This window comes from Hemiscyllium ocellatum, chromosome 4 (assembly GCF_020745735.1).
Source record: "Hemiscyllium ocellatum isolate sHemOce1 chromosome 4, sHemOce1.pat.X.cur, whole genome shotgun sequence".
Classification (NCBI taxonomy): domain Eukaryota; kingdom Metazoa; phylum Chordata; class Chondrichthyes; order Orectolobiformes; family Hemiscylliidae; genus Hemiscyllium; species Hemiscyllium ocellatum.
In genome coordinates, this window is record NC_083404.1 from 55,619,747 (window position 1) to 55,635,806 (window position 16,060).

General features: G+C 34.8%; 1 protein-coding gene across 7 annotated transcripts in view; it reads right to left on the reverse strand.

Moving 5' to 3' along the window:
• The window catches only part of LOC132813608 (CYFIP-related Rac1 interactor B), a 188,509-nt gene that overhangs the window by 22,841 nt on the left and 149,608 nt on the right, over nt 1–16,060 (reverse strand). For all 7 annotated transcript variants that reach the window (XM_060823227.1, XM_060823219.1, XM_060823214.1 and 4 more), the window contains exons 5-6: nt 6,401–6,522; nt 525–630 (exon numbers count right to left, since the gene is read on the reverse strand). In XM_060823227.1, coding sequence (XP_060679210.1) covers nt 525–630; nt 6,401–6,522 — 228 coding nt within the window. The remainder of the gene's footprint in view (nt 1–524; nt 631–6,400; nt 6,523–16,060) is intronic.

The window sequence follows — 16,060 nt, forward strand, 5'->3', positions numbered from 1 at the left end:
AACGATTGATGAATAATAAATGTGTAACGATTGGCATATTGTGATGCACAAATTTTTACATTTCTTAACAAATAAGAATAAAAATTCTATGTCTTATACTTGAGAAAAATTAGGTTTAACTGATTACACCAATGCAATCAATTTTGAGATCCATTATTTTTCAACACATCTGCATGGTCTGGATAAATCTCAAAGTAGAGTAAATCTTTTTTTAAGATCAAAATGTGTAAAACGTTCCTAGTCAAAGAGTTCAATGCAATTTCTTTGCATGAGAAAAAAGTACCAAACTCATGCAATGGCTTAAAACCTAAATACTTTCGGCAAACTTAATAAATAATATTGCCTACACATCAACTTTGTACATCAACAATACCAGCTTTTGGTTCATAACATTGATTTCTAACTATTATCTTTAATGAATTACAATTAACTTCCATTTGATAAGAAAGAAATTTAAACATTGAAAGAAAAACAACCAGAAGTCACAGTATATATCATTTAAGACCAAAAGGAAAAATATGTACCTAATCTCTGGGAGAACTCATAGAACTTCTTTAGTTTTCCTACTAGTGGACACACTGCACTCCATGCTTTTTCTTGTAAATTTTCATCACTTGGATGTTGTATTGCCTTAAAAATAAAAAAGTCATTAATTTTAGACTCAAGAAACATCACGTCACCTCAAATCAGCACACAACCATTTAAGTGAGACAGATACAGGTGAAAGCAAATCCAAATATATGGGCCATTTTAAAAAGAGATTTATTCTTGAACCTCCATACTTCTGAAAAATGACCTTGTTACATTGGATTTTATGAAGGCATCGTGCTCGAACAGAGTTTCCAGACTGAAAATTCTATCTCCTTGTTCTTCTGCCAGATGGCAGCAAATTAAATAATGTTTGGAATGTTTAGCTTGTTTGCCAATGCACTTTATCAATGGTAATTTGTATTTACAAATTGTGTAAATGTTGTAAAAATACTCAATCTAAGATTCATATTGACATTAATTTTTAACTGGACCGGATTGACTCCCAAGCTACGTGTGTGATATTGGTTCACATTTGGAGACAGCCTCTGGGAATTCTTCCAGGATTGCTATGAATGCTTGGTAATCGAATCTCATTATTTAATATAAAAGAGAATGTTTTTGGGTGACTACTGTGCTGGCATGCAGACTGCAAGGAAAGCTAAAGGCTCAAACATTACATTTATTATATTTATGCTTGCTGGAACTCTTCAGAGGATAGGTAGTGTCTGTACTTCACCAGAAAATTGGCCCAAGTAAAGTTCCAATCCCGGGGAAGCATCAATGTCCAAATATCATGACACTGAATTTACTGAGAACACTTATCAGATTAAATATGGTATATGCAAAGCCATAACTTTACCACATACAATTCTTAGTTCTCACTAACCAACCATCAGCTTTAGGATACATGCGAGAACTGGGAACTGTAGATCTCTACCATTGAATCACATCAGATAAACTATTCTCAAAGTCAAGACACGGGAAAAAGATTTCACTCTCCAAAGTACCAAGCTTTTGCTACAAACAACCATGAGAGGTTCACACTCATATGCAGAAATATATTTTTAAATGCTTTAAATGTCAGCACCTCCAAAAATATTCAGTTATACTTCTGAATCTGACATTAGTACACAGAAATACTCTAAAGCTTATGTATTCATCAATGAACATCAACTATCTTTTACCAACAGCACCAAAAAGGTCATTCATTTCATTGCTATTGGTGGGATCTTGCTTTTCAAAGTGTCACACTTTCCTATAAAACAATGGCTAGACTCAAAACTTATTCATTGTGTATGGAGTTCCTTGTGATTTTCAGAAGATATGAATTATACAATGTAAATGTATGTTCTTTCAAAATGAATGCATTAGCTGGTGAATAAGTTGTACAAGTATACCATGGATTACTTGCCCATGGCCTTTTTCTCCCTTTATATGTTGTTACGATCCCAGTTGACATAATTACTGAAGAGGTCAGATCCCAGCCTGAAATCAAGCTTGATAGATCATTCTTTTCTAGTTTTAATGAAATAGTGTCACACTGAAACATTAGTACACAATAATGCAGATTTAGTTTTAGCAATAAAACAAACCAAACCACTTCTCTAACACAGTTTAAAGATTTTGAAAGACAGTGAAAATATAAAAAACATTAATTCTAAAAGTACCGCTTTACAGTATTTACACTAGAGAGAATTCATTTCTCCTCACCTCTTTGGAGCTTAATTTAATTTAACTGTAGCTTGAACTCCTAATCTCAAGAGTCAGATTGCCTCTTCCTGGAACAGTCATTCAACTAAACTTACTTCATCATCTTGAAACAGCCCCTTCAGACTTTTAACTAAACACGTCTCATCTGGAACGTTTTTTTATTAACTTCTAACATGGAGGTTTTTTTTAAACAATTCTAACTAACTCCCTTTCTCAGGAGCACATCCAGCTTCAGCCAAAGTACTAAGGAACTGTCCAAACTGAAATTTAAAAATATGCTTTTCCAAACTACGAATGTTCCCCATCATCAGAAGAAATAAAACAATCCTTGACCTTCTAAATTGGAACCTAATTACACCTGCTTACTCTGTCTGCTGGTAAAATTCTTCCAATGGAAACAAAAGCACATTTATTCTCCAGAAAGTAATTTTCTCATGATGTGTTTTAAAAGAAATTCCTACAATTACAGCAATACTTAAGTGAAAAAAAATCTATGGATGCTAGAAATCAAAAAAAATAGAAATTACTGGGTAAACTCAGCAGGTCTGGTAACATCTGTGGAGAGAAAGCAGAGTTAACATTTCAGGTCTAATTCTGAAAAAGGGTCACTGGACCCAAAACATCAACTCTGCTTTCTCTCCACAGATGCTGCTGAGCCTCCTGAGTTTTCCCAATAGTTTCTGCTTTTGGTTCTAAATACTTAAGTATTTAACTTAATAGTAGGTTAACAATTAAAATGTCATACACATGCAGAAAATATATATGCCACTAGCTTAAATTCAAACATCCAGACACAAAAATAAATAATATCAAAATATATAAGACACACACCTTACATCATATCACCACCCAAAAGATACATTTTCATTCTTTTTAAGAGGTATTTCATTACTCAAAAATCTTGCTTTGACGTCACATAAACAGTAGTAACGTGTTGACATTAAACATAGAGAGGTATATACCAACAATATTTTACACAAGTTCATGGGCGTCACATCAATACACTTCAAATGTTCTCTTAATAAAGCATCTGCTATGAAATTTTATTTTCCAGGTACATGAATGGGTTTCATATTGTAAAGTTAGAGAACTAAGCTCCATTTAAATAATCACAAGTTCTTGTCTCAAACCTTTTGAAGAAAATCAATGAATCATGGTCCATTTAAATACTTTTCTTCCACATTGTTGATGCTGATGTTCATCTAAAGATTATGTAGAACCAACAAGACTTGATATCTCTTACTCCACTGTGGAATATTCTTGTTGATATACGTCCAATTTCTTTGAAAAATAACTGACAGACCATTTGATCCGCATTTTTATCTTACAGTAAAATAAAACCACGTTGATGTCACTGGCATCTCAGCAAGTTTGAATAGCCTCTGCTAAATAGGTGCAGCTAAGATCCATGCAGCTTTTGTGCTTTGACACTCCTGCATCCATTCAAATTTCTGCCTTTTTTCAACAAGTCAGTTAAAAATGCAAAGGCAGTGCTGAGAATTGAAACAGTGTTGAGGTTTGGAACAAATTTGTGATCAAAAATCCATTCATGCTAATATATTGCAAAATTTCACATTTCATCCTGGGCATGGGAAAATCCAAAGTAGTACATATTGTCACCTCTCTAGGTGCTACTTGATTTTGTCCCAAAATATGACCCAAATAAGTTACCTTTACCTTGACAAATTCACTCTTAACCAACTTTATAACCAAATTAGCTCTTTATTGCTGATCAATTGACATAGTTACTTAGTCCTTCATTACTCTATTAATTGATCATTCAAATGTTGCTGATTCATTTTTCATTCCAATGACATGATTTTGCATTGAAGGCATCCATATGGTTTTAGACAAGTCAATATTTCTTTAGCTCCATCAGTGAATGGAATTTGCCAATATCCGCTTAGCAAGGTGATTTTCACGTCAAATCATTGGTGTCTAATTTGTCCATTAGAATCCTTCAGTCCCAGAATAGAATACCAGTCCACTTCACTAATATATTGACTTTACAATGATAAATATAGAAGCTTTTTGATCCATCTGGTGTTGAGTCACGATAGGGGAGTTCCAGCAAATTTGACATTTTCCAGAGCCATCTCTCCCTTCATAATACATTCCAAGAAAACATGTTCTTCCTGTACTACTGCTACAGTTTTAAGTGCCAACTTGATTTTCTGATGCACTCTTTTCTGAAGATTCCTTAGATATTCCTACAATCAGTCTCACAACTAACTTGAAACAATTTAATAACATTCAGTGTTATTGCACTGGAAGCATATTAACTTCTTCAAATCAAATTTGGTTCCAGCCTTTCTTCTTTACTACTTTGGTATCTTCCTCATCTCTAAAACTCTACATTCAGCAGATTTCTATTCCTCCAATTTCTGTTTCATATTTTATCTCGTAATTTGCTGAACTTAATGCCCCTTTCCTTCTGTTTTTTTTTCTCACTCAAGTATTTTCATTTCTAATTGAAATTATATATCAATTTCAGCTGTGACATGCCAATTTCAGGTTTTCTTGCTTCAATCGAAATGTTGGACAATCTCATCCTTTTGGATCCTACTTTTACTTCTATGTTCAATTTACAGGGGGCCCCTGATTTACAAACACCTGATATATGAACATTCATTCTTACAAATGCGATTCCATACAAGGCTGCATTTATATTAATTTTAAGAGATCCAACACATGAACGCATCCTTGTCCTTGTGGTTGGCAATTTTATATTGTTCTGCACTGCATTCTGATTTGCATACAATTCAACTTGCATACTGACTCAAGAATGGAACTTGCTCACAACCCAGGAACTGCCTGCATACACTAACTCTCTCAGTTCAGCTTTAAAAAATTATTTTAAATAATCCACAGTTGAAGCTTCCATTTCCAGAAAAATGTAAGCAATATTCAAAGTGATCTTCAAATACTGTGCAATAAACTTCACTCCTAGCAGCTGCTTTATTTCCAGAACCACGACATATCTATTACTTTGAAATGAAAGATTCAGGTCCCTCTTAAATTCAGTGAATCCAAAGTCCCAGTAAGCTCTCATTTGCCATGATGTCAGCTAAAGATATTACTGGATATGTCAGATCATAGACTGAAATATGGCTTGATCAATCATATTTCGTTTTCTTTTTAGATTTAAAAAGGTGGACTTTCAATGGAAGCATACTCATGTAATGTCGCATATTTAGTTTTAACAACAAAACTGAAGTCTATTACACAAAAGAAATGATGATAAAATTGAACAAACCAAATTGTTTACATATAAAATGTTCAATACCTTGAAATACACTGCAAAAGTATAATTACATTAAAATCCTAAAAGTACAGTGCTTATACTGGTGAAAATTTCCTTCACTATCACCTCTTAATTTAAGAGCTTAATTGAACTGTGGCTTCAGTTCCCAATTTTGAGAAACTTATTGCCTCTTTCTGGAGTCTTCATACAACTTAGCTTACTTCCTCAGCTTCAAATAACCTCTTCAGGGCTTTAATCAAATATTTCTGCTCTGAAACTTTTATTAAATGCCTTACACTGAGGTAATCTATTTACCTAATATCAGGAACAACTGTTTTATACATCCATTTCTAACAAAACCTTGCGAAACTTTTCAAATGGAAACCAAAAAGAAAATTATTTTTCTTTCCCCAAGTTATGGATATTGCCTCTAACCAAAAAGTGGAAAGAAAAATCAATCCCTGACCTTCCAACTGGACTCTAATGAAGAACTATTTACCTTGTTTCATAGAATTTTACATGCAATGTAAACACTAACCCATTATCTATTAGGAACTTTTCTCACAAATGTGCTTTAAAAGAAACCATGTTTGCCGAAATATTATGTTAATCATTAGTTAAGTACTTCAAACACATAGCAAGCCCATATGCCGCTAGTTCAAATTCAAAATTAAATATGAAAACATATATAAATCACATGTCAAATATCAATAATATGGAAATGCCTGCCCTCTGGCTCAGCTTGTTACCCAAATGGCCTTCTGAGAAGGGAAGCATTATCACCCATTCATAATTAGAACATTTTTCTCCACAGATTTTGTTTAATAGATCCTTTATGTTCCTCCACAAAAACTAATTGCTTTTATTCCATAATTCATTATTAAAAAGATTAATTTAAAATATTAAAAACTATACCTCTCTTATTTCATGTCCTGCCCCTCTGTACGATTGTAGATCATTCAGGATTCCTTCTGCATCCTTTAACACTACATTCACCTGATTAAATATTTCTCTTTCAGCTTCTGTGGGCTGTGCATCTGAACAGTAGTGCAGAAATATTCAGTTCAAACAAAATCAACATAGTAATTTAATAAACAAAGCTAATTAAAAAACTATAGACAGGCATGCATAATTTGTTAATGTAGAAACTAAGGTCACATAAAAAATTTTGCATTTCACTTTTGAGCTCTGTAAGGTTTTCTTTCTCAGCTGGAAGTTTGTTAAATTTCAAAACTAGCACTTTTAAAAAAAAATTGCAAAATCTAGTCCTATGACCACAAACATTTAGGGGTTTGATTTTCTATGGTATTTTAAAACCTTAATTCTAGTTCAGCTTATCAAGAAATTATCCCACATTGTTCTCCATTTCATAGGTTTAACTTTAAATAAAAATGAGTGAGTTTTGAGAAGATTTGTAGCTCAGGTTGAGGCTCTGGATGTAGATTTGCTCGCTGAACTGGAAGGTTTACTTTCAGACGTGAAACAAAACATATAAATAAAAAGCAGATCAGACCACTAGCGCTTCATCTGGAGGCTCACTGATGATGTTCAGATGATGACAAAATGTCTGAAAACGAAACTTCCAGCTCAGCGAGCAAACCTACATTTAATTAAGAATTACAGACATAGCATTATATGAAAATTGTCAGCAGAAAACAACAAGATAGAAAAGGTTAATTTACACCATTTCGAACTATATTTTTGCTTATAATCGTAAAAACGTAATTAAATAGAACATTTAACATAGAAAAACACACACTGCACACACATGAACATGACACAAACAAAATTTGACACTGAGCAACAGAAGAGGATATTAAAGCTATCAACCAAAATCACGGTCAAAAAGGTATATTTTAAGGAATGCTTTAAAGGAGGAAAGCGAGGTGGAAAGGTGGAAAGGCAGAAAGGTCTAGCAAACTGAAGGCTAAGTTGCCCATGGTGCAATGATTACAATCAGGGGTGCACAAAGTCCAGAACTGGAGTAACATTGATCTCAAAGAGTTGATGAACTGAAGTAACACAGATAGGGACAGATTTGAAAACGGGAATAAAAATTGCTTAACCAGGCGTCAATGTTTGTCAGCAAATAACACTAGAATAATCAACTCTAGAGGTGATAACAATATAAATAAAAATATCAGCAATAGCCGAGTTAAGTCAGGCAGTGTTATGGTATTAGAACAGGGATCTTAATGATGGAGTAGATATATGGTTGGAAGTTTACCTTGAGGTCAAATTCCAAACAAATTTTGCAGTCTGATTTAGATTCAGTTGCCAGGAATACTAATGGACTCAATGCCCAGGAACAGCTTTTCTCACAAGAATCTAAGACAATGACTTCAATCTTCCTCATTTTCTTTGGAGGAAATTTGTAGTGATCACTCACTGAATCTCAGTGAATTTATCAAAAAGGGGGATGGTGATGAGGTAAAGATGATTCAATGTACCTGTGAAAATGGTGACACTGTTTTCATGTGATGAGTGATGATACTGCTTGGCAACACATGGAATAACACATGGAGGGAACCAAGGATAAATCCTTGGGGGAGCATTTGCGTTAATAGTGTGCGAGTGAAAAGGACACCCAGGTGGTTCTCCAGCTACAATTGAACAAATAAGAATGTAACCGAGTGAGTGGGGGGCAATGTAGCTGGCTGACAGTGGAGATGATGGATTAACTATGTCAAAGGCTGCAAATAGATGATGACGTGCAAGGAGTAATTGTTTCAAAACGTCACACTAGATGTCATTTGTCACAAGAGCTGTTTTAGTATTGTGGCACTTAATTGATTGGATTTAAATATGGACACCTAGGTAAGATGAGAAGAGATTTGGAAGGCAAAAGCATATTCAAAGACTTTGTAGCAGAAGGAAAATTTGGATACAGGGATATAGGTTGCAAGGCAGAGAGAAGCACATGTTTATATTAGTTTGAGAAGTGAGATAATGACAGGTTTGAAGGAGAGAGAGGACAGTACCAGATTGGAGAGAGAACTATCACCAGAATGAACTAATATGGGAGCCAGTAAGGAAAAGTTAAGTTGTCAGTGTTTCAGTGGGATCTGTGCCTCATAGACAATAAATCACAGCATAAATTACAGGATTACTTAAAGTAAATTTAGTCAGCAAACATAAAAAATGCTATCTTCATCTTCCTCAACTTGTGTGCAAGCATGTTCAATTTGATCCAAGGTAAATGAAAATGAAAATATCTTTGTGTCAGCAAAGATTGCAAAAGGGCAGTTTGTGTAACAGATTCACATTGGATTTTTTAGCCTTCAAGGCGTATTTAAACCCAGTTCAAACAGATACAGAGACTCAGATGAAATATACATGGGCAGCCTCTATCTAACTTCTCAGGATGGAACACAAATCTACTCATAATAAAATAAGATGAGCAGCTTCATTCACAAAGGAAAGCCTGAGAGTGAAAATGGAACAGAAGGATAAGGTTTTGAGACAAAATCGCCTTTGTAAACAGGGCAAACAGATGTGCTTAATCAGAGTTGGAAGAATCTGATACCAGCAATGATTGCACCATCAGGAAGTGTTCTGTTTCCAAGCTCTGACTTCACACACAAAAATTAAGGCTCAGAAACAGTGGGCTAGAATTTCTACCCTCTGTGCTGAGCAAATCCACATCAGCAGCCCAAACCGGAGGTATGGGAGCCTGTAAATTTGCAGTTACCAGGCCATTCATGATAAACATCAGTTTTTCCAGGACGCAGAAGGATTGCAAGTCATGATCCAATGCTCACAAGAAGCCACACTGGGATCACTATTTAAAGCCTGTTGCAAATGGAAAATTTCCATGTCACTGGTATTTTCATCAAGATGGGTCAGTTCCTAATAGCATTGCGAACCTTGCCAGGGAAATCAATTCACAAATCTTACCTTGCCTGCTAAAAAGTGGGAAGTCTACTTTGTGGATAAACTGCTGTTATACATTTAACAGTATTAAGACCCCGATTTAACTTTAAGCTTTACATCTTTTAAAAAACTGGATAGATTCCAGGGAAAGGAGATGGGATGAGGATCAGGGAATTGTACAATTGTGATAGATGTTGTAGCAGACAGGTGCATGCTTTGTAACCTGCTAGCCTTGCCATTTGCCTCCCAATGTGTTTACCTCAGCCCTGTTTCTGGAGGTGGTAGCCACAACTGCAGCTTGCCCAATTCTGGAAACTGAAAATTCCATGGGAACAGGCTGATTTCCAGGAGTCAGGAATATAATGTCAGGAAGTGGCAGGACTTAGACTTTCCTATTAGAAATGGAGAATCTGACCTATATTTCAAAATTTCCATAGTTTTTAATCTATTAGATACTATTTTACTTGAAGAAACAATGATTCAAACAGCTGCTGAAATAAGCTATAGTGGTAATTTAAGGACAAGGAGCAAAGCCAAGTTGAAAGTAGCTTCTGTCAGACACTTTTAGAAATACTAGGAAATTGCTACATTTCATTTCCTTATTAATTACTGAGAACTAAATTAAAAACAAATGATTGGTTGCATGTACATTAATTTTGTTATCCCACTTTGGTATTATCTGTGATATGCCCTAGGTAAAACAAGTTGAAAGGTGAGGAATTATATTTTAGTCATTTATGGCCAAATATCTAGAAAACTGAAACCAGACAACTCGCTATGTGGAAGAAAGACACACACAGAAGGATTGAGAGAAACAATAGTGTCTTGAATCCAAGACAAGAAGCATGGCACTTAAGTTCACAATAAGTTCACAATATGCCCTGTTTGGCAATGGGAGCTGAGATCTTGAAAGTTTAACATGGGCTGAGAGAGTACATTTGATGCCTTAAAATGTTCAAGTGATAACAAAGGAATGATGGGTTAAAGCAAAATCCAAATATTTTACTGTAAAGGTATAATAAGGGACTCCACCAACACAGTGATTTGTAGATGTTTTACATATTGCACTGACAAATGTAGCCATATCTGGGTCACACCAGCGAGAATTTATATGGCAATTGTGTCTATCTCGAAAGTAATTGTAATGTTGTTGCACTTTGATGCTACTGCTCAGACATTAGCTTCTGTCAAGTTTTATTTATACCCTGAATAGAATTTAACCACTGTCACTAATAAGGGCTATTGCTTCAAAAAGGGGATAAACAATTAATTGATAGCCTGAATTCCAAGGCAGGTAGGGAAGGTACTACATTTGAGGAAAATAAAGTATCACTACATGCATAGAAGCATTTATTGCAAAAGCATTCTATTTTCCATTTTCATTAAGACCTAACAAGCTCCAAGGTCAAAACATAAAATGCTCACACTAACCACAATGTCCAGTAGTTAACTTGCTAATGGTTCAAAAAGTTTATTATTCTTAACAAAAGTCTTAATTAACAAAAAAGGCCGGTTTAAAAAAAAGTTGTTTATATACAAATCTTGTTTTATAATTGCATCAGTTGCAGTAATTTTTATGTAACTTTAAAATTATTGTACTAGATCATACATGTCTGATACATCTGGAACTTATTAGGTTTCACAAATTGATTATCTTTCTCTATCCTAAAGTAGATTTAATAAACAAAGAGAAATGTTTTAAATCAGAAGAAATGCTTGATTTTTTAAAAAATTCATTCCTCCCAAAATCTGATCCTTTTTTTGTTTCCTGTTGCACTAGATGGTCCAATAGGAATGCTACAGGGTTCACATCACTTGAGCTGCCAAACTACAAAATTGTTTTGCACTGAGCAAGTTTCTTTTTCTTTCTGGGGGAGGTAGAAAGGAAAATTAACATTTGTTGCCTCATTTTAAAGTAGAAAGACAGTTGACTAATGCAATGCGCAAATGTGTTGCCACAAGAATTTCTGTATTGTCAATGGAAAGAACCATTTTTAGGAGTTAGAAAAGTGCACACACCTGAAGAGCTGTAACCTGCAAGGCTACGAGCCAGGTGCTTGAAAGTTGGATTATAACGGATGTCAGTTTAGTCAGTGCAGACACAATGGGCTGAATTGCCTCTATTCCATTAACTGTATGTGGGTTCTTTGATTTTTGGAGGTGGTTTTGTTTTATCCTGATTCCCAGCCTACAATACAATTGAAAATTTATTCAAACTCTGAGCAATTCTTCAGCATAAGAGGATCACACACAAGTGGGTCCTATTTTGTAGAATCTTTCCAGTAATTGATTATCTCCAGGAGAATTGTTTGTTTATAGCATGCACATAAAATGTCTCCTCATGACAACTCTGTTGGTAAGTAAAATTCCTAGTAGCCTTCTCCTGTATTTCTGTATCCTAAATCTCTCGGACCTATACCATAGCAGTTCATTTTCTTCAAATTCACAATGGATAATCGTTTTAGATTTTTCACATTTTTTTCCCAACAATCCCAAATAATCAGCTTTTGGGAATCAAGATTCAGCAATTTGCTTCTATTAGTGTCACAGAGTCATAGAGATGTACAGCATGGAAACAGACCCTTCGGTCCAACCCATCCATGCCGACCAGATATCCCAACCCAATCTAGTCCCACCTGCCAGTACCCGGCCCATATCCTCCAAACCCTTACTATTCATATACCCAGCCAAATGCCTCTTAAATGTTGCAATTGTACCAGCCTCCACCACTTACTCTGGCAGCTCATTCATTACACGTACCACCCTCTGCGTGAAAAAGTTACCCCTTAAGTCTTTTTTATATCTTTCACCTCTCACCCTAAACCTATGTCCTCTAGTTCTGGGCTCCCCGACCGCAGGGAAAAGACTTTGTCTATTTATCCTATCCATGCCCCTCATAATTTTGTAAACCTCTATAAGGTCACCCCTCAGCCTCCGAAGCTCCTAATATGATAAATCTGCCAATTTTAGCTAGCAAATATTGTGAGACAAAACTATATCAATTATCTTATTTTCTAGGTTTCCATGTTCCTACCAATCTAGCTGAAGTAAAATAACCAGTACATCTAAAATTAAACCTGCTGTTTATTTCAATACCATCACTTTTCCTCTTACAAACTGTTTAAAAAAAACTTTTCACAATATAAAATTAAGTTTTTAAAATATGTTTCTAGACAAATGAAGGTGTTGTTGGACCGAGTGAACTTAATAAGTTATTAACTGTAAATATTTTTTAATTAAATTTGGCGAGGTATGAAAACAAACCTCTTAGATACTACCTACGAAATCAGTCTTACTTTCAAGAATTCTACTGGACCATTAGTAGCTAATATCAACTTAAAGTAAAAAGTGAGGTCAGCAGATGCTGGAGATCAGAGCTGAAAATGTGTTGCTGGTTAAAGCGCAGCAGGTCAGGCAGCATCCAAGATTCCTGATGAAGGGCTTATGCCCGAAACGTCGAATTTCCTGTTCCTTGGATGCTGCCTGACCTGCTGCGCTTTAACCAGCAACACAATATCAACTTAAATACCAATCTATCAAAGCAAATTATTTTTTCTCCTTCAGAGAGAACCTATATTATCACTGACAGTGCTACAAAACAAATATCCTTGAGGTATTCCAATCACTTATGTAAAACCACCTCCAAAATCAAACATTTATTAGAGATCAATAATATATTCTTGTAAGTAGTTTATACATATTGCAAACATTCTGAACAAATGTAGAAAACAAATGGATTAAGGATCAGTTAAAATCCACAGTTAATGAGAGATGCAAGTACATTCACATTTAATTGAAAAAAGGTTGCAGACGGAAAAGAACACAAGTAACATGAATGACAAAACATGGACACTCAAAGGCTGTTGGTCAAGATTAGAAACAAGTAGCCTAGCAATTTGGGGAAAACGTTAGCTTCACTGGAACAGTAGGCTTCATGTTTTTCAGTGCTCTGAAAACGTATGCTAAAATGTTTTGGCTTTGTGAACCCAAAGTACACATGCATAATCAACAGTCTTAGGCATTAATTGAAAATGTCTGATACTGCAGAAGACTGTAGAATAGATGCACACAGAACACTGTATAGCAGTAAATAATAACCCATATAATTTTGACAAAAACAGAGCAACCATGTAAACTGTTTGGATTTATTGCATAAAATGTAGATATGAATGGTTTTGGATTGTTGCAAGCCAGAACAAACATTGCAAAAAGCATCTAAAACATACATTTAGCATGCAAAAGGTCTATAAGCACTTGCAACTGCAATAACAGTGAAGCTTCAAAGTGCAAAGTAACTAGAACTCTTCATCTCCATTGAACAAGGGTATAAAAGGTCAGATTACTGAATGTCACCTAATCTTCCTTATTCACTGGTAGACATGGAATAACTTATTTAAACAAAGTAAATTTTGATAGATTAATAAGTCAGTCCTCTCAATTGAAGAGCAACAAATAGCAAAGCAAACAAAAAAAATTGAAAGCATTTGTTTACACATACCAAAAGCAAATGTATACCCACATACATACACATTACAAATGTGTACATATGTATTATATAATGCATCTTAGGGATGAGATTAATCTCCAAAACTGCAATTTCAAGTAGTGCTTAATCTTACATCAACTACATTTTTCTATTTTTGATATATAGACAGAATTGATTACTCATTATAAAGTCAGAATTTTAAATAAGTATTAATGGGAATAAACAAATAATTAGTTTTCAAACCAGTTCATGTACAAGTAATAATTTTGTCTCCCAGAGCTGTATTTCATCTCTCACATGCATCAAGTTAACGTTTTAAAGTGGTCCAGGTAAATCTCAAATTGATAGCATCATTGACATCACATAATCTAAGAAGTCAGTTGCTGCTTAACCTGCCAATAACAGTTAAGCGCTTCATCTTTCAGCATACGAGCTGACAGTCTTTCCATAGCAGCACTGCTTTAAGACAAGCAAGAGCAAGCACTTCTTTGCATCATGGTGAAGCAATTTGGACACTGCCCTGGCAGTATTATCTGCACATTTTCTGGCCAAAGGCATCCAGAGCAGCCTGTCCACAGAAGACATCACTGCAATTTTCAAAATGCAGGCTTTTATGAAACTTCTCCAGCCACTATGGGCTATCTGAAGTATAGACTTTAGAAACATTAGTTAAGAATTGTATTTATGAACAATTAGACACTGATTATTTCTATTATGACCATATAATCTGCCCTATAGGATAGTGGAGTGGATTTCACAGTGTTTCATTGCCTCTATCTGAAGTTTTTATGTAATATAAAAACAATATATAAATTTTACTTGTTATCATCAAGATGGTCAGGGAAGGAGGAAGAGACCAATGATAACACAGAAGAGGTAAACCTGACTAGCTTTATAACAGCCACATTATAAACTTTATATTATGGCAGGTGTCCTTATAACATATTCAGTTAGAGACTGTTCCTCAGTTAACATCAGCTGCATGTCTCAATGGAAATTAATTGCAAATATGATTCTGAGGGAAGGAGATGGAAAGAAGTGAATGAAGTGTCACTAATTCTTCTGGATTTCCACACAATGCACTAAGTAGCTAGTGAAGCAATATAAGTTCCTCTGACAAATAATGCTTGGTAGGTGTTGACGAGAGGAACAAACCAGAGAACATGAATTTCTTTTTGTTTTAGATGGGAAGAGTAAAAACACAGCTCAATATGATGCCAATTAGTACACAATTATTTTCATAACTTTTAAGCACTGATAAACTTAATTTTCTTTCATCCCAATCCTAAACACAGCAACAAATAAAGATGATATATACAAATCCAAAGGCATGCAATATTTTGGTCACAATTCACCAGGTTACTGTATAACCTTTAGAAAATCACAGAGGCTAAAATAAAATGAAGCACAAGCACCATGTAGTGAAAGATTTGGGTAATAGTGTCCCATGTTGGTCTTTTGCAAATTACTATTTTTCATCACTAATTAAAGAGCAAAATGGTACATCATTTTAGCTGATGCTTAAAAACAAACTTCACCTACACACATACTGGATGTTAAAATGTTCCAAAAATATGTTATTCCAGTGCTTCAGTTATTATATATATTCTGGAAAATAACCTGAAAATAATCCTCGCCACAAATGTTTTATTTGGCCACATGTATAAACTGCAGGAACAGATGTACATACCAGCTAAATTGACAATCTAGACTTTAAGGTGTTTAAGTACACCTACAACATTAAACTTGATTCCCCAGCATGAGCATTGGCACTGAATGTTTTTTACGTAACTTCAGCTCTTAGCACAGGTAGTTTTTACAGAAGCTGCTCATTGACAGATTTGGGAATGTGGAAGAATTGTTGAGTGAAGTCAAAGTGCACTTAGAACTAACTGTATAAAGTGTGCTACATGGTGCTTGTACTGAAGTGATGCACTGCAATAGATTTAATAGCGATAATCCAGCCTAGCTGCAAACAGCATGCAGATATAGTCACAAATTTACATTCTATGCTCAAAATTCATATTCAGAAACAGCAGCATCCAGCAGGAAGAGGAAGTTCGAAGTTCCAAAGCTACTTTTTAAATTGTTATATTTCATAAGTATGTACAACATGCTTTGTACATTTCTGCAAGCCAAGCAACTGCAGTAATAAAAAATGGCAGCCGAACAAATTCAAATTGAAATGAACAGATAAGACTGACTGGATAATACGT